At 42.0% G+C, this 19,855-nt stretch overlaps 1 protein-coding gene across 2 annotated transcripts in view; it reads left to right on the forward strand.

Moving 5' to 3' along the window:
* Window positions 1-19,855, forward strand: part of ESR2 (estrogen receptor 2) — a 49,939-nt gene that overhangs the window by 17,765 nt on the left and 12,319 nt on the right. The window contains exons 4-6 of one of the 2 annotated variants that reach the window (XM_003797402.2): window positions 6,689-6,988; window positions 9,665-9,803; window positions 15,325-15,458. In XM_003797402.2, coding sequence (XP_003797450.1) covers window positions 6,689-6,988; window positions 9,665-9,803; window positions 15,325-15,458 — 573 coding nt within the window. The remainder of the gene's footprint in view (window positions 1-6,688; window positions 6,989-9,664; window positions 9,804-15,324; window positions 15,459-19,855) is intronic. The other variant, XM_012809861.1, reaches the window with a different exon arrangement.

Consider the following 19,855-nt stretch of genomic DNA (forward strand, 5'->3'; position numbering starts at 1 on the left):
TTGAGGCTCTGTCTCAAAAAAAAAAAAAAAAAAAAAAGAAAATTTAATTATAATTTATGCAAACATAAGAAATATGAGCAGGAAAAGATAGTTTCTCTGAAAGCTTATTTGAAAGCTTTGAATGAAACTGTAAAGGACTAAGTTCTTGAGTTAGGTGTGGGTGAGATTGGGGGAAAGAATCATAAATCTAGGACGATTCTGAATTAAGACTTCCATAGAAGTGTCTAGGCTCTTGCTCTGTTTTGAAGAAGCTGAAATTGAAAATCTGGAGATAGTATCTCATAGGTGTGGCTTATGCAGAAAAGTGACTTGTCCTATTGACAGATGCTTAGGAGAAAAAGGCTTGGCTCTCTGACAAAAGATTGAAAATAAATATTTCATGTTTTAATTTAAACCATATTTTAAGGTGAGTGTGTGTGTTTTTAAAAATTGCTTTCTAGTTTAGTCTTAGGGTAAGAATGTTTTTGTTGTGGTTGTGCTAGGAGCTGCTGGTCAGCTGTAGCCTTCACGGTCCAAGGCAGCGTGTGTGGTGGGAAGAGCATGAGCTGGACTCCCAGAGACTGCATCTGACTTTTGTTTTGTCATTTCTTGCTGACCATGCCTGACTGTGCTCAAACTATTGCACCACTCTGGCCCTTGGGTTTTCTTATCTCTGAGCAGAGATGTCTGCTTCATTGGTTTTTGTGGGATGTGTGAAGACTTAAGTGAAGACCTAGCAGTGTCTGGCTCCCAATTTTAGTTGTTCTTACTTTCTTTCCCCTTCACTGAAAAGTCTGAATAAGTTATGAGTTTGTTTGTTTGTTTGTTTTGAGACAGAGTCTCAAGCTGTTGCCCTTGGGTAGAGTGCTGTGGCATCACAGCTCACAGCAACCTCAAACTCTTGGGCTTTAAGTGATCTCTTGCCCCAGCCTCCCAAGTAGCTGGGACTACAGGCGCCCACTGCAATGTCTGACTATTTTTTGTTGCAGTTGTCATTGTTGTTTTAGCTGGCCTGGGCCGGGTTGGAACCCACCAGCCTTAGTGTATATGGCTGGTGCCCTACCCACTGAACTACGGGCCCTGCCAACTTAGGAGTTTTGATAACAATACAGTGCCATAAGATAGAGTATAGAGGTATGTTTAAAGACTCTTTCATTGAAAAGGGAATGGGCTGGGTGTGGTGGTTCATACCTGTAATCCTAGAACTCTAGTAGGCCGAGGCAGGTGGATCACTTGAGCTTAGGAATTTGAGACCAGTCTGGGCAAGAGTGAGAACTCCTCTCTATGAAAAATAGAAAAATTAGCCAGGTGTTGTGGTGGGTACCTGCAGTCCTCAGGAGGCTAAGGCAGGAGGATTGCTTGAGTCCAGGAGTATGGGGTGAGTATGTGAGCTATGATGACACTAACCATTTTACCTGGGATGATAAAGTGAGACTTTATGTCAAAAAAAAAAAAAAAAAAAGAACAAAAGGAAAGGAAATGAAACAAGAGCTTATGGAAGTTAGCCAGAGAGTCTCCCTTTGGAGATTACAGAAGAAGTAAGATGGGCTGATGTGCATACACAGGTGGGTATTTGCCTTTCCCTGACCACAGAGAAGGACCAGTAGGAGTGACCTTGCCTAATTCTCTCTGTTTTCCCACCACTTTCTCATCTGCCTTCCCCAGAAGCCCTGTCTACCCATGTTTTTCCTTCTTGCCAGCCTTGGAAGATTATGATTCTACCTGCATTCTGGATCCTCCTCCTCCACTGTACTTCCCCTTTTATTCAGAAATAATGTCTCATCTGTTACCATCTTTTTCTTTTGTATTTATGATATTTTCTTTTTTTTTTTTTTTTTTTTTTTTGAGACAGAGCCTCAAGCTGTCCCCCTGGGTAGAGTGCCATGGCATTACAGCTCACAGCAACCTCCAACTCCTGGGCTCAAGCGAGTCTCCTGCCTCCGCCTCCCAAGTAGCTGGGACCACAGGCGCCCGCCACAACGCCTGGCTATTTTTTGGTTGCAGCCGTCATTGTTTGGCGGGTCCGGGCTGGGGATTCGAACCCGCCACCTTAGGTGTACATGGCTGGCGCCTTAGCCGGTTGAGCTATAGGCGCCGAGCCATTTATGATATTTTCTACTGAAATATTGATATCGTTGTTTAAATGGTAGGAGGACACCCACCTAGACTAATTTCAGGGATAAAGCTTCCTTATAAGGAGGGTACATCGAAATGTAAATAACCAGGAAAACAATCTGGCCATGTATTGGGTCTGTATTCCTGGGTTGGGACAACGGTGTGGCATCTTTTGGGTGCTGTCTCTTTATTCATCAGCTGTATGTATGTCCATGAAAGGATTCCATGGGTGGGTGGATTAAATGGTGGTTAAAGGCAGCAGCTTTGGATTCAGAAGACTGCTGTCTAAACAAATGGACAAGTTATTTGAGCTCTCTCATTCCCGGTTCCTCCTCAGTGCTTTGGAGATAGGAACAGCTCCTGTCCTTCAGGGTAGTTGTCGGAATGAGACAACCTACATACAGTACATAACACATAATGTACATAGAAGCTTCTAGTAGATGCTAACTGCTATTATCATTTATCACCATCATTGTCACCATCGTCACTCACCTTTTGGCTCGACCTATTTTTGCCTGCCTACTAAGGATCTCTTCCATTTGATCAAGGTCCTCATTAAGCTCACTCGGAGGTTACAGTGCAATGTCTGTGATAAAAAACTATAAGATTTTTGAGGGCTTTATTTTACTGAGCCTAAAATCCCCAGAACTTGCCACAGGACCTAGAACATAGGACTTTTATTAGTGAAAGTGTGTCAAATACATTTGAATGTATGGATTCAAAATCTTTCACTTTGGGTATGTTTTGTAGATTCCTTATCCTGAGACACTCTACAAAAGAGAAATGTGTGATCATAAAAGTGCGTTCTTAAACCAAGCATTTTGTTCCATTTTATCCTGGGTATATGTTTGATCTTAAATATCTATAGTTATTCTATTCGATACTAGTAACCTGACACATTTTAGGCCTTTAATTCTTTTTGTAATAAATTTGGTTCAAATGTTCCTCAATGAACAGAACTTTTTCTTCTATTATAATTAGAGGAAATTCTGATAAATTTTCTTAGGAGCTAATAATTTAAATTTGCTCAAACCTTTCAACTAATATTTCCTTTTAAGAATGACAATTGAATGTAGTAAAGAAACAATGTTGAGAGTATAAAAAGTAGGCATTTTGGCTCAGCACCTGTGGCTCAAGTGGCTAAGGCACCAGCTACATACACCTAAGGTGGCGGGTTCAAATCCAGCCCAGGCCCGCCAAACAACAATGATGGCTGCAACCAAAAAAAATAGCTAGGCGTTGTGGCAGGCACCTGTGGTCCCAGCTACCTGGGAAGCAGAGGCAGGAGACTCGCTTGAGCTCAGGAGTTGGAGGTTCCACTCTACCCAAGGGGACAGCTTGAGGCTCTGTCCCCCCCCCAAAAGTAGGCATTTTATAGATTTTAAGTTTTGTTTTGAAACAGAGTCTTATTATGTCACCCTGCCTGTTGTTTGGCAGGCCCAGGCTGGGTTCTGACCCGCCAGCTCTGGTGTATGTGGCTGGCCCCTAGCCACTAAGCTACAGGTGCTGAGCCCCAATTTATCTTTTTAATATTTCTTCTTGAAACTCATTGTTTCTTTCTAGTTCATTTTTCTCCATCCTAAAGAACATGGTATAACAGTTATTTCAAAGAGGCTGTGAGTGATATATCTTCTCAATCTCTGTATGATGGAAAATGTCCTTAATTTATCCTCACTCTTTTTTTTTTTTTTTTGAGACGGAGCCTCAAGCTATCCCCCTGGGTAGAGTGCCATGGCATCACAGCTCACAGCAACCTCCAACTCCTGGGCTCAAGTGAGTCTCCTACCTCAGCCTCCCAAGTAGCTGGGACTACAGGCGCCCGCCACAAGGCCCGGCCATTTTTTGGTTGCAGCCATCATTGTTGTTTGGTGGGCCCGGGCTGGGGATTCGAACCCGCCACCTTAGGTGTATGTGGCTGGCGCCTTAGCTGCTTGAGCCACAGGCGCCGAGCCTATCCTCACTCTTGAATGGTAGTTTAGCTGGGGATATAATTCCAAATACCATCATAAAGACATTATCCCATTATGTTTTGGTCCATAAACTTACAAGTAAAACATTTTGGTACCAGAACAGGAATAGGAAAATAGATCTATAAAATAGAATAGAGAGGGCTGGGTGTAGGAGCTCATACCTGTAATCCTAGTCCTCTGGGAGGATCCCTTGAGCTCAGGAGTTTGAGACTAGCCTGAGGAAGAGTGAGACCCCATCTCTACAATAAATAAATAAATATAAAGTAGAGAATCCAGAAGAAGATACTTTTATATACAATTACTTATTAAATGAAAAGGCATTTTAAATCAATGGGGAAGCTTGGTCAATAAATGGCATTAGAGGCTCAGTGCCTATGGCTCAAGCAGCTAAGGCACCAGCCACATATACCTGAGCTGGCAGGTTCAAATGCAGCCTGGGCCCACCAAACAACAATGATGGCTGCAACCAAAAAATAGCCAGGTGTAAAAAATAGGCATTGTGGCAGGTGCCTGTGGTCCCAGCTACTTGGGAGGCAGAGGCAGGAAACTCGCTTGAGCCCAGGAGTTGGAGGTTGCTGTGAGCTGTGATGCCACAGCACTCTACTCAGGGTGACAGCTAGAGGCTCTGTCTCAAAAAAAAATAAAAAATAAATAAATGGCATTGGAAAATTGTACATCCATTTGGAAAATATACCATGAAATAATAACGTTACATAATATAAATGCATATAAAATTTCAAATAGATTTCAATCAGAAAAGTATTTACAAAGATATAGGAGAATATTTATATAATCTTGATGTGACACAAAAAGACCGATTTGATAGTGTGCTAAACTTCTTATGACAAAAGATAGCGAGAGCAAAATTAAAAGACATAACAAAACAAATACTGCATATAACAAAAAGTCATTATATAAATAGCCTTTATGTGTTATTAGGAGAAAAAAGGGCAAAATAAACAAAATAGATAATTCATAAGTAAAGAAATACAAGGGGGAACATTAGTCAGTTAAATAAGACTGTTGAGTCATTTGTCATATTAGCAAAGATTAAAATTATTTTTAATTCTCAATGGTATTACAAGGAAATAGATAATCAAACCGTTTGTTTTTTGTTTTGAGACGGGGTCTCACTTCATTGCCCAGAATGGAGTACAGTGGTGTCATGGTAGCTCACTGCTCCCTGGAACTCCTGGGCTCAAGTGATCCTCCTGTCTTAGCATTCTAAGTAGCTGGGCCTAGAGTTGTGAACCGCCATGCCCAGCTTAATTTTTTTTTAACTTTTTTTTTTTAAGATAAGTCTTACTATGTTACCCAAACCAATGTTTAAAGTATGCGTTTTTAAATACTTTTTGAGAATAATCTGTCAATATGTATAAAAAATTTTAATATGTATATTCCTTGGTTCAGAAATTTGACCTTTTAAATTTTTATAAGGAAGTAATTGGATACAAAGCAATTTCATAGGCAAAGTATATTTTTCTTGTAATATTTATATTAGCAAAGAGATTAGAACCAATTTAAATTTACATCAGCAGAGGACTTTTTAAAATAAATGATGCTGGCTCGGTGCCTGTGGCTCAAGTGGCTAAGGCGCCAGCCACATATGCCTAAGGTGGTGGGTTCAAATCCAGCCCAGGCCTGCCAAACAAGAATGATGGCTGCAACCAAAAAATAGCCGGGCATTGTGGTGGGTGCCTGTGATCCCAGCTACTTGGGAGGTGGAGGCAGGAGACTCGCTTGAGCCCAGGGGTTGGAGGTTGCTGTGAGCTGTGATGCCACGGCACTCTACCCAGGGGGACAGCTTGAGGCTCTGTTTCCCAAAAAAAAAAAAAAATAAAATAAAATAAAATAAAATAAAATAAATGATGCTGTACTTATAGAACTATCTAGATTTTTTAAGTGTTATAAAATGACCCATTTTTAATAAAACAAGAAAAAGCATATTATAAAATAGTATATAATGATCTTAATTTTGTGTATAAAATATGGAAAAGTTATAAAAACTTAAAAGAAGACTGAAAGAATTTATGCCAAAATTTGTTCTCTTCTGTATTTTCCAGATTTTTAAAATTAATTTATTTGAAATATACTTATTTGTGTAAGTATAAAAAAAGAAAATATGAGGTGGCCACAAAGTTTGTGTACAAATGTACACTATTTTAAATTGCACACAAACTTTGTGGCCACCCCGTGTGTGTGTGTGTGAGTGTGTGTGTGTGTGTGTGTGTGTAGGCACACAAGCATATAAACATTTTAAGAATGTATTGTAAAAATGGATTCTTTGTAACTGTAAATGTGAATGCTGAAGTCTAACTTTTCCCTATTTTCCACTTGAGGAGAGTTCTCTTTTTGTGGTTGTGAAACTGAGGCATGTCAGTATTCTTTAAAAGAGAAATTGATTTGGTATCCACAGATAACCTTGAAATGGAGACCTAAAAAGTCCCTCCCAAGTTATGTTGTTGATTTTGCTGCAGTGATTACAGCTGCAGTAAACTCTGGTATAGGCCCCACAGGCTCCAGAAAATCAAAGTCAAGCCTCTATTCTCAGACACATCCTGAGATGCAGGGAGCTTGAATGCCGGGTCAGAAGCCGTGTTACCATCATCTGCTTTTCTCTTCAGGCTCCCGGAGAGAAAGATGCGGGTACCGCGTAGTGCCGAGACAGCGGTGTTCTGATGAGCACCTGCGTTGCCCGAGCAAGGCCAGGAAGGGCGGCGGCCCGGCGCCCCGCGTGCGGGACCTGCTGCTGAGCGCCCTGAGCCCGGAGCAGCTGGTGCTGGCGCTGCTGGAGGCCGAGCCGCCCCGCGTGCTGGTGAGTGGCCCCGGCGGGCCCTTCACCCAGGAGTCCCTGATGCTGTCCCTGACCAAGCTGGCCGACAAGGAGCTGGTACACATGATCGGCTGGGCCAAGAAAATTCCGGGTACGAGAAAAACCTGCTCCTAACATTTAAGGGGCAGGAGTGCGAAATGGGTCCATAAACTATGCCTAGATATGTTAACGGCCTGGTTTATAACTTCTGAAGGAAATATGTTCTTTCCTCCTGTCTTGACAGACATACCTTTATCAAGGCCAGGCTCAGAGTCTCACTATGTCGCCCTTGGTAGAGTGCCATGGCATCGTAGCTCACAGCAACCTCAAACTCCTGGGCTTATCGATTCTCTTGCCTCAGCCTCCCAGTCGCTGGAACTATAGGTGCCTGCCACAAGGCCTTGTTTTTGTTGTTGTTGTTGTTGTTGCAGTTGGCCTTGAATGGGTTCCAACCTGCCAGCCTCGGTGTATGTGGCTGGCGCCATAACCACTGTGCTACGGGCGCTGAGCCTGATTAAGAATTCTTGAACTCCTCTGATTTCTATCCCAGATGTGGAAGCATAGGAAAAATGGTGGTGAAATGCACACGGTCACACACTGCCTTGGCACACTTCATGCCATCTGCTGCACCCTCCCCAAACTGGCCTAGAGGTGGCCTCTCAAGCCTAGAGGTGGTCTGGGAGCAGGGACCCCGGGAGCAGCCCACCCAAGCTCTGCAACTGAGCTGGGAGTCATTTCGGCAAGAAATTCTAGAGGGACCTGGAACAAGGTTGAGAGGAAGGAATATGGGGTTCACATTGACCTGACTCTTGGCTGTGGACCCCTCATCTGGAGAGGACCATTGTGGTGTGACTGAAGTGAAAGTGAAAGTTTTGTCAGATACTAAGTAGTATTTCATAAAATAGTGTCATGTATGTATATGAGCATACATGGACGAACAGGACATCAGCAGTTGAAGTAACATGAAGCGTCTAGGCCAGTACCCCTGGACGCCATCACTTTAAACATGGGCTTAGCGCCTCAGGAATTGTCATTGGGAACTCGCATTTCCCCTCTTAGAAGGTGGTCATTTCCCTCGGCCCATTGGTAATAATATACCTGAAGTACTGTATTGTGCTAATTTTTAATACCTACTAATTATCCTTTAAATTGGTGTTTCTGTGGAGAAATGAATCTAGGATTCTAATCTAGCCCCACTGAAGAACCTCTTCCATACGCTTCTTTGCAGTGTGTAAGAAATGAGGTCTCTCTCCATGTTCTGAGCCACTGGGGGCCCTCTCATGGCCTGGCAGCTGTGTTCGGTGGACTGCAGAGATTAGGAGGCCGCTGGGGGAAGGGCAGTTGAGGGGTAAAGACCTGTGGGAACAGGCCCTCAGTGATCGTGTCTTTGGGGTCATTTGTTGGCCTGAGTCCTTGCCTACTGAGCTTCTTGAAATGTTCTGGGTTTGGTTTTGCTTTGTCTAGCATCTTCACCTTCACCAGAATTGTTTCCTAGAGGAGATAGTACTGATGTACTTTCCTCTGGTTTTTGCTTTAAATGTGTTTCAAACACCATTTTGCAGGACTGCATGTGGAGACTGGGGGGAAACTAACCCCTGCTGAAAGTTGTGCCGCTTCCTTGTGCCATAACAAAACTGAACTCTTAAGTTGCATGAGTCCTTATTCAAGTGTGGTATTTTGAAAGTTTTTCCAAAAAAACTTTCTGAAGGGGTGATTTCTTTTTCCCCTCTTTTAGCTGAGCTAAGCATAGCATGTGGCTTTGGAAAGTATTTATCTATCTTTACATTCATTATTCCATTAACTTATCCTTTATGCAGATCGACATAATTGTTCAGACTTGAACCATTGTGTTCTCTGTACAGTTTCCTTATCTGTAGAATGAGAATGATAAGAGATCCTTCCTACCTGTAGGAAATTCTCAGAGGTAACTTTATTACCCCCATTTTTCCTATAAGAAAAACAAGAACTTTAAAAGGAGATTAATGACCAGTTAGGAAGAGGCTGATGGGGTCTAGCCACTCTGAGGCCGTGCCTTTCTCTCCTATATTTATATTACATCGGCTCCTGCCTTTACCATGACTTGTAAAAGAAGTTGTGGCGTTGTGTCTGCTTAGCTTTTGAAGTGCTCACATCCCCAGACACTGATTACCTGTGTCTTTCCAGTCCTGTGAACAATGAATGCTATAAGGTTATTGGGACCTGCTTGGATGTTTACATGTGTATTTGCTCTTTGGAATGGAATCACCTAGGGACACTACTTCTATGCAGAAGAATGATCCTAACACTGACTGGGAAAGTACAAACGATCAGGGAAACCGCTTCAGATGAAGCCTTGACTTTCAGCAGGGGCCGGTACTTCTTTCTGCATGCTCCCCCCTCCTTCTGACCCCCAGCTTCTACCTACCCTGTTCTCCCACTCTTCCTGGGCCCAATCATGGATGGGGGCAGGCAGGTAGCCTCTCTGACTGGCATCCAAGCAATATCTTTCTCAGCAGTGCAGAGGAGTTATTAGGATACAGTAAACAAAGAGTTATTCTGGCTTTCTGTTCCTCTCCTGTCTCTGCATGGGGATTTGTCTCTAGAAGGGGCCCAAGATTGGGAATTGTGAATTGCATAACTTAAGCATCATAATTGTCTTCCTTTAACCAGCATTAAGCCACATTTTTATCGATTATTTCTCTATATTGTTTGTGTTTTCTTAGCATTTTAAAACTTGCTATTCTGTCTTTGCAGAAACAGGAGCTGTGGAGCAGGGTAGGTGTGTCTCATGGCCTCTTGCTTTCCCCAGGCTTTGTGGAGCTCAGCCTGCTGGACCAAGTGCGGCTCTTGGAGAACTGCTGGTTGGAGGTGTTAATGGTGGGGCTGATGTGGCGCTCCATCGACCACCCCGGCAAGCTCATCTTTGCTCCAGACCTTGTTCTGGACAGGTGAGGAAAAATACATTGTTTCTTCTCCAACTTGTTTGAGTGAGGGCTTAGCAAGGAGGCACAAAGTCCTGGGTGCGGCAATTAAGATCTCACACCGGGAGGGCAATTAAAAGGTGAAAATGTGCTCAGTTCCTTCACTGGGTCAGGAACCAGAGAGAAAGAGCATCGGTACACAGATTCAGTGTCCTATAACTTATTTGAGTTTGCAGCAGCATTTACAGGCCGGAGGCACGATGGGACCGTAGCTTGCAGGGGTGCGGCCACTAAGTATATAAGTCAACACAGACTTTTGTTTTCAGGCTATAATCTTTAGTCATCCTACTGTTTTTCCTCCTACAGAGACTGATTATATCTTGAGCTACTTGGAAAGGTGATAAAATTCTTACGAATCTGCTAAGTTTATTTTCATGTACTTTAACTCACTCTATATAGCATTTTTGGCAATAGTGTTAGAAGGAGTGGTTATCAAAACCAAAGGAAAATCAACAGAAATTGGGAAACGATGGCTGAAGCCATGACTTGGTTGCATTTAGTTTTCTTCTAAAGATGAAAATCAACTTTAATCAACTTAGGCTAACTATTTATGGAGGCAAAGCTGGGATATACAACTGCCAAGCCTTTTAGCAAAGAAGCAGAATACTCTATTGGTGAATTTGAACAATTGGAAAATCTCCATGGAAGTTGATTTCCATGCCCTTTATGTTGAAAAAGTGTCAGTGTTGAATGCTCAGCCACATTAGAACTCGTGTGGAGTGGGAGGATACCTCACACTGTGAATGGAAAGTGCCTGCGCCAGCTCTTGCATTACAAGCCTGTCACTGCTTTAGGTCATCAGAAGACCCCCATGTATACCTCAAGCAGGTAGAGAGTGAATCCCCAAGGTATCAGCACCCATTCAATGTAATTGAGGTGTTGTGGCAGAGAACAGGGCCTTTGGGAAGAGCCTGAGCATGGGAACGTGGGACATTACTTGAGCAGGAGCCAACCACAGAGGGGGGCCCTGGAAATTCAGAGCCGTGCAGGGGATCAGACCCAGTAGCTCCTTTATTGTGTGTACACTTGACAGGTGTTGACTCATTTAATCTTCCCCACAGTCCTTTAGGGGTGAGTACTATTATCATCCTTGTCCTTCAGATATGGAGACAGGAGGTTAAGTGATCTGCCTCCAGCTACTGGGTAGTAAGTGGTGGAGCTGGACTTGGGGCTGTAAAGTGTGTAAAGTTCACACTCTTATGGACAACAATACACTGCCTCTTAGCAGGATAGAGAACTGGAAGGGAACAGAGGAGGCCAAATGGCGGACTGTCCACCTGCTTTCTGTTTTTGTCTTAGACCAGCCCTACTCTACTCTTCACCTACTGCAGAAACCCACTTCCTCTGCTGTCATCTCAGGAGACCATGTTATAGGGCAGGCTGAGATGTCAACCACCCAGCCAGGCCCCTGCTTCCTTCCCTCCCTCCCTCCCTCCCTCCCTACCTTCCTTCCTTCCTTCCTTCCTTTGTTATTTTCCACTTAAGTCATCTTGCATGTAAATATTCACATTAATTCTCCTAGAAGTTAGTGCTAGAGGTTAGTGTTCCATCCCTGGATGAACTGATGCATTTGCAGAAATTGAGACTTAATTATTTTACTTTTTGCACTGATTTCAAAACTGGTGAAAAATTTTGTGTTTTTTTTCTTTTTTTTTGTCATTTTCTTAGTTATTATTTTAAAACGTTCACATTCTGCTCTTGTGTGTTTTTTTCTAGTGACTGTTCCATTCCAGGTTTTCAGTACAATCAGCTGTTCTCTTTCTGTCACGAGTTCTTCAAGTCCCATAAATATGTGTATAAGTTTTATAAATGGACACAAACTCTGTATAAATGGTAGGCCTACCTATTAGTTACATTAGAGAAAGGAAAAAGTTTGATTGATTGAGACGAGGTCTTGCTGTGTTGCCTAGGTTGGCCTCAAAATTCCTGGGCTTCAGCAGTTCTCCTACCTCAGCCTCTAAAAGTGTTGGAATTAACAGGCGTGAGCCACCTTGCCTGGGTCCTAGTGTTGTTTTTAACACATTGACTTGTGAAGTCTAGAATTTCAAGTTTAAGATAGTTCAGCTACTTAGTGTATCTCTTACACAGATAAATACATTTTTATGTAATAGATATATTTCTGGAGCAGTTGCTTATTCAAAAAGTCAGGATCATGCTCCCTAAAGGAGTTCTGTTCTAAATGTTTTTTTGCAAAGTGAATAAATAATATTTATTTGAAAATAATTGTTTTTTGCTGGATTGTCCTATCAAAGTTCCTTCAAGTGATGTTATGAGTACATAAACAGTGATTGCAACTAATTCAGCCCATGTGTGGATACTGAGACTGTAATTTCTGTTTCCCTTTATTCTTGTTGAGGCTTCTGCAGCAAGAAAACTTGAGCCTACCGAGGATAAGAGGAAACCCCAGTTATCTCAGCTTTTTCTAGCAAGGTAGTTCTTTTTTTAGTAACTACTAGAATCATACATTCAATGTGAAGACCTACCTCAGAACCTCACCTTCTACTTCTTAAAAAAAAAAATTATATATGCCAAGACATCTTTGTTTCCTTAGCATCAACAAGAAGCTCTCTAATATTAAATGTTATTAAAAAGTCAGAGGAATTTTGGACCTGGGCTTGGACCGTATTGTAGATGTCTACAGACTTCTATAGAATCGTATGTCTGTACAGGTACCGAGCTTGCATTCACATTAGTTATTTGTATGTTGAATTTCTTCAAGATCACGACAGAATTTTCACTTCTAAATTTTAATTTACCCTTATATAGCCAGGAAATTTCACAATTTCACATATTCATTACGTCCTTTCCATGTTCTAAGCCTTACGTGGCTCCACTGTCATCTTCATCCCTATAAGCACCCCCATTCCTACTGTCACACACACAGAGGTCCACTGTGGGGTACTGCCAGCAGATATGTGTATAGGCGCAAAATATTGTTCCCCAAAGCAAGGTCCATGCATTCAAAAGTTTGGTGTTGGTATCAAACATATTTTTCTTATGTAAGAGTGATAATTAATAACAAATTCCACATCTAATTACTAAATTTTGTTTAATACTGGTTTATGGAAGCAAAAACAAATTTCTGTCAGTAGGTCAGTTTGATTGATAAATTATTTCAGTGTTTTAGCATTCAAATTATATGTCCTCTGTCTTCAACTCTTCTAATCCTGTCCTAATTTCTTATTCATAATTCAATTTTAATCTAAAATTACGAAATAAATGAAATAGATTTCATCAATTTGTCATTTCAAAGTCCTTCCCCCCTTTGTTCTGTGTAATTCATTTGAAAGTGGAAGTTTATCAGGTTGTCATTAATGAAATATTATACTTTATTATCTCTATACTTCTTATTTATTTTGTAGAAATATATTTGATTTCTATAGCCTGTAAAGTGAATACTTTGCCAGGTGTGACATGGTTGGCTGTTATACCTGCTAAAAAGAAATCAGACCTAGTTCTTTAGATTTTCTTTAGAAATTCACTTTTTTCATGAGGTATATATCCTCTGATTACTATGAGTTATAGCATTTATTAGTTTTCAAGAGGCCACCATATGTAAACTCTCCACATTTTAAATAAGAATTTTCGTTAAAAACTGCATGTATTTTAATGAGAAACTGGTATCAATTTCAGTATTTAGGGATCGTTTTAAGTACAGGTGGCAACTTCTAGAAAATAGGATTGATTTCAGATGGGTCCCCTTACCGTATGAGAGGAGGGGAGTGTGAGTTGTGCATATGTGTGTAATCCTACATCAGACTCCGAGACTCACAGAAGAGCTAAACTATTAAACCACCAATGCAGAAGTTGGTGGATTTTTTGTTTTGCCCCCCAAACATATTTTAAAACCAGCTTTTCTTGGTATCCAATGTTCTCAAGCCCAACAACTTCCAATAATTTATTGTCCCCAGGCAAAGTGACTTAATGTGGCATGAGGGGCATTCAGTGAACAAGTATTTCTTCTTTGTGTCAGCTGTGTACATGGCCTATGCTGTTCTTACTGGACATCTGCACAAGTCTACCTCGGAGATCCCAAAACTTAGGGAGGTGGTTAGTGGGGAGGGTTGAGGATTTCCTATAGATTTTGCCACTGTTTGCCCAGGGCTCTTATACTCCAAAGTCTCCTTTCCCTATGAGTGACTTCTAGGGGGCACTGGTGTTTGGTTATTTAACCTATGCACTTACCAAAAATTGTAGGAGTGTGTTTGTAGGAGTTAGCATGCTTAGTTGTCAGTGAGCAATTTGCATACTTGTAAACCTGCCTAAGAGAGTCTGGGGAGGGAGGTGCCAGTGCCTTGGAATGCAGGATCCTAGTGAGCTGTGTGGCACTGCACTTAATGGGAAAGGCTTCCCCGGGTTAATTGGTGGTACCTATTATTGTCAGTTCACTTAAATTCTGCAAAGCTCTTCCCCCCAAATACTGCTATCGCTAGAAATGTCCTGGCTTACTGTAGGGGAAGGAAGAGGGAAGCAGCCAGTTCTTTGAGGATCTTGAGTTCTTGTTTGGAACTGCTAAAGAGACTAACGGTGGAACCTGCAGAAACCCATTGCCCTTCCTTGTGTGCTGTAGGCTTTCAGGAGTGAAGGAGGGTTTCATGGTGATGTCATCTGTTTGTTAAGACCTTCCAAATAGAAAATTTGGGGGAGTAGTGAGGTGGAATAATGTGATAATGTGCCTAGCTGGAGTGAATAGAAGCTGCTATTTTCTAGATAAAGTTTTAAGTAATTTACTTTCAAAGTATATTTTAAAATTTACTTTTAAGTTGCTTTTGAAAAGAATTTTGATTATATGTCTCAAAGTTTATCTAAAATATTTTGTTTAAAAATAATTTCAGTAAGTAAAAGATTTCCCCCCTTTCACATCTCTTTTCCTGATTCTAATCCATTTTCTCTTAGTGTGATTTCTTTGCATATCATATTTGCTTTTTCCAAATTATATTTAAATGTTTCTTAGCTGCTATGCCAGTTTCTAAGTGACCACCAGGAAATGAGAGTTGAGCCCTAGATATGAAGTTTTATTTCTTCTTGGAATATTTGCTTCTGTAACGACCAGTCTCCCTCAGTAACACTTCCTGGTGGGAACACAGACTGGGTCATTAGAGATATGTGTCACTTGTGGGCTGGTTGACTGAACTGACTTAGGATGAAAATGATCAACAGCAGTGGTGTTCCTGTGCAAAAACATTTGGTGAACAGGCAGAAGGAAAATGTAGTTCCAGGGCATATGTTTGCCTAAATAGTATTTACACACGTATCTGCTTTAGGGCTTTGTAGGACATGCCCTGTCTTCCTTATAGATAATTGTAGTAATTTCATGTGGTTAGGTAAGATTTCATCCACGCTTTGTTGTAGTCAGCAAAGTCTTAACTGTAACATGTTTACAGATGTTATTCAGATGAAATTTGAGATGAATAATAAAACACTCCTTGTTGTTTTTTAATGGTGGCCTGAAGCTGTGTTCTTTAAATTTCCAAATGAACTTTTGTAGGGATGAGGGGAAATGCGTAGAAGGAATTCTGGAAATCTTTGACATGCTCCTGGCAACGACTTCAAGGTTTCGCGAGTTAAAACTCCAACACAAGGAGTATCTCTGTGTCAAGGCCATAATCCTCCTCAACTCCAGTGAGTAATCGCGCAGCTGGGCTGGGTTTTATTGCTGAGAGATGCTGCCTCTAGAACCAGCATGGTGTTAGGAAGAGTATTGGACTTCTGTTTTATTTTAAAAGGGTAAAATGACTTTATTTTGGATGTCTCTGTTTTATTTTGTACAAGGATTTAAACTACCAAGCTAACTTTTGGTAAGTTGAATTAAATTATTCATTAGGTGAATGACTGGCAAGTCAAGTTAAAAAGTAGCTCAAGCCATTTTCTGGAAAAGAGAGGAAAAAAGAACTATAAAATGTTTACCTTTCAGCTTTTTTTTCAGTTTTTACACAGACACTTTATATGATTGACGTGCATTTGTATTTATTGTTTTGGAGTCTACTTTTCACAGGTTCATTCATTCACTCAAGACATTGAAGTTACAGTCCTGCCCTCAAATAGTTCAGAGTGTAGAGAAGGAGGGAGAGGAAAGACATCATTAAAATTGATCTCAGGGCCATAATAAAGTGTGCAGAGGGCACCAAGGGGAGACAGAAGGAGGAGAGATGCCGGAGTGGATGCAGAAGGGAAGGATGTTTGAAGGTGTCTTCAGGGAAGAGAGAGGGAAGGCTGGGTAAGGTTGCAGAACACAGCGCTGAAGATTACAGATTGCTGCCTTCAGCCTTAGGAGAAGTTCAGGCAAGGGAGCTTCGGGCACAGATCCGAGTTACAGAAGGTCATTCTGGCTACCATGTGGAGGGCTGACTGGAAAGGGGAGAGACTGAGGCAGAGGCGGCTAGAGGCAGTGAGAGCCAGAACTAACTAATGCTGTGGTCAGAAGGCAGGACCGGACCTGAGGGAAATGTCGGGTGCAGGTGGGAAATGAGGAAGGTGTATAGCACGTGTGGATGGTTTAGCTTTGCTATTTATTTTCTCATATAATGTTACTTGGTTATTGTAAACATTCAAACAAAGGAAAAAACATAAAAGGAAGAAAATAAAATCGTCAAGACAACTGTCCTCAAGATAACCACTGTCGTTGGTGACCATTCTTTATCAGTGTGGCTCATACCCACACTCCCTTGTCCTTTTTTTCTGTCCTGTGATAATCACTTAAAGTAATAGCTCACTTCCAATGGATACTGGGATAGTTTTTCATTTTTAAAATACAAATACTTCTCCTTCTTGCTTTTTTTACTTTTTAAAATGCTGTGAAATCCCCACCAGGTCAACTAGGAGACGTCTACTCAATCTTTGAAATGAAGGCAGCCCACTAAATTGTTCAACCCATTCCCCTACTGATGAGCCTTTCCTTAACATCCAGTTCCTCATTTCTTTTTTTCACCATTATGAACGTCACTGCAGTAAGTAGATTCATTATTTTGGACGCAGTTCTGGGTGCCTGGGCAGCTGTGAAGCTGCTTGGTGCACTGTCTACCTGGTGTCTGATCTGGCCCCAACACCAGGTATTGATAGCTTTGCTCGGCTGTTTACTCTTCTTGGGCCTTTAGGTTATTGATTTTTTTCTTTCTCAAATACTATGTGTATCCAAGTTTTAATCCTTACTTGCTGGTTTACAGATACCCTTATTTGAACAACATATGGGGCTCTATTGCTTAGATGTTATCCAATTGAAGAGCTCAGTGCTTGAAGCCACAGGGAAATGTCAGACTGTATAACACCTCTGTATTTTAACTCAGCCAAACAGCAGTTCCTGAAGCCAGAGTTCAGTGCTGACCCTGTGGCCTCGCGGGTCCTAGGCTGTCCTCCTGATCCAGGGCCAGCTGACTGCCCCCTCCAGCCCTTATACATTTTTTCCTTCACAGACTCCAGTACATTGGCACTAGTTTTGATGAGCAGTGATCCTCAGACTATCTGTGGTGAAAAACCAGATCTCTTTTTTTTTTTTTTTTTTTTAATGACAAGGTCTCATTCTGTCACCTGGTCTAGATTACAGTGGCATCATCATAACTCACAGCAACCTCAAACTCCTGGGCTTATGTGATCCTCCTGCTTCAGCCTCCTGAGTAGCTGAGACTACAGGTACCCTCAATGACACCTGGATAATTTTTCTGTTTTTTTGTAGTGATAGGGTCTCATTCTCACTCAGGTTGGTATCGAACTCCTGAGCTCAAGGGATCCTCCCAACTTGGCCTCCCAGAGTACTAGGATTACAGGTGTGAGCTACCATGCCCAGCACAGGACAATTACCTTTATAAAATAGACTAAAAATTAATTAGTAGAAAAATAGAAGCATAAAATACAAATCCTAGTTTATTATGTTATTATTAGTTATTACATTGATAATTTAAAATTACTCAATTGCTTAAAACTTTCTTTTTTTTTTTTTTTTTCTTTGAGACGGAGCCTCAAGCTATCCCCCTGGGTAGAGTGCCATGGCATCACGCTCACAGCAACCTCCAACTCCTGGGCTCAAGCGAGTCTCCTGCCTCAGCCTCCCAAGTAGCTGGGACTACAGGCGCCCGCCACAACGCCCGGCCATTTTTTGGTTGCAGCCATCATTGTTGTTTGGCAGGCCCAGGCTGGGGATTCGAACCCGCCACCTTAGGTGTATGTGGCTGGCGCCTTAGCCACTTGAGCCACAGGCGCCGAGCCTGCTTAAAACTTTCTAAATGATTACACTCAATTTCTACTTACGTCTTTGTGAGTTGGTAATAGGCCACACTTTGAGCTCTGGAGAGAGCATGGGATGCTGTCTAGGAGGTGGTTGGGCCTGGGGTGGAGGGTGGGGTTAGCTTTGAAAAACAGAGAGAGGAAGAACGAAAAAGGGATCCGAGGGCCGGGTGAGGGAACAGAGGCCCTGGAGACAGCCTTCAGATACTTCCTAGTTGGGTCTGATTCTGGCCTTCTGTGCCTGAGGTGACATTTCCCTTGTACCCAACATAATTCCCACTCACCTTTTACAAAATATTACGAGGGTCCAACTTACATCAACAATGAAGTTGATGTGCATGTAGGCAGTGTCTAGCAGGAGATTTGAAATTGATCGTGGAAGAGTCACCTTTTTCAGACCATTTCCAAGCAGCCTGCAGACATCTCATGCTGGTGCTGCAGTCTCTTCCTCTGTTAAAGGGGAGATTTGTTTAAAAGTATGTTCGTGTCTTGGCAATGGAGGATGATCCAATGCCAGGTCCTGGAGCATCTTTCACTTTGAGAAATAATCTAGAACTCTCTTCTTTGCGGCAAAGTGCTCCTTGGAAAGCAGTGTTTGCTTGTTGTTACAATACTTTGCAGTATATAGCCTGGCAAGCTCCTTATCGCCACTTCAGCTTCTGAGACATCATATTGTGTTGCTGTCAAAACTAGAAGCAGCGTCTGTGCCAGTAGGAAAGACCAGTCTGCGCGTCTCTCCCACAGCAGCTGACAGATCATATGGTACAGAAGGGGGAGGCTCGCGGTGCCCGCTTATGGCCATAAATGAGCACGACTTGTTTACAGTAAACTCCAAGTTTTACCAAGCTCCTTTCTTTCTTGGGAGTCATAACAAATGTATTCTGTTCATCATTGCTGTGAAGAAGATGGGATTCTGTTTCTATTGGAAAATTTCCACTGTCAGGAGAGCTAAGTCTTTTCTATGTTAGGTTTTATGGATTTGCACACAGAGGCTTTTTTCTTTTGGATTATTTGTAGCACTGAAACACAACAAAAACAGAAATGGAATTTACCTCCCCCCTTAAATTTTAAAGCTCTGATGGTATGTATATAACATAACCAGACATTGGACATTGGACAATGGGCTGCCTGTGACAGTGGTCCCCAGAGAAGGAAGGTGACCTAGGCAGTTCAAATGCCCAGTACCGCCTGGAGCTGGTTTCCAAGTTGCAATGCAGGGAGGTGTGTATTAATCAGGTTTCTCGAGAGAAAAAGAACCAACAGGATAGATAAGATAGATGGATAGACAGTGGATAGATAAATATGAGATGGGATTTATTATGGAGATGGGCTCAAGCAATTACGGAGGCTGAGGAGTTCCAGGATAAGCCATTTGCAAACTAGAGACCAGGGAAGCCAGAATCATGGCTCAGTCTGAATGAAAAGGCCTGAGAACCAGTCTTAGACTGGGGGTGTGAGAAGTTACAGAGATCAAAGGCTGGAGAACCTGGAGTTTGATGTCCCGGAGCAGGAGAAGATGGATGTCTCAGCTCTGAGAGAGAAAGAGAGAGGGAGGAAGGAAGACATGTACACAAATGGGCAAATTTCCCTTCCTCTGTCTTTTTGTTCTATCACTCTTAGCTGATTGGGTGGTGCCTGCCAACACTGACTAAGAAAAGAACTTCCCTAGTTCACTGATTTAAGTGCTAGTGTCTTCTGGAAATGCCCTCACAGATGTACCCAGAAATAACGCCTTATCAGCTCTCTAGGTATGTCTTTTTTTTTTTTTTTTTTTGAGACAGAGCCTCAAGCTGTCCCCCTGG

The sequence above is a fragment of the Otolemur garnettii genome, unplaced genomic scaffold, assembly GCF_000181295.1.
Source record: "Otolemur garnettii isolate 467f Iridium unplaced genomic scaffold, OtoGar3 scaffold00115, whole genome shotgun sequence".
Taxonomy (NCBI): Eukaryota; Metazoa; Chordata; class Mammalia; order Primates; family Galagidae; genus Otolemur; species Otolemur garnettii.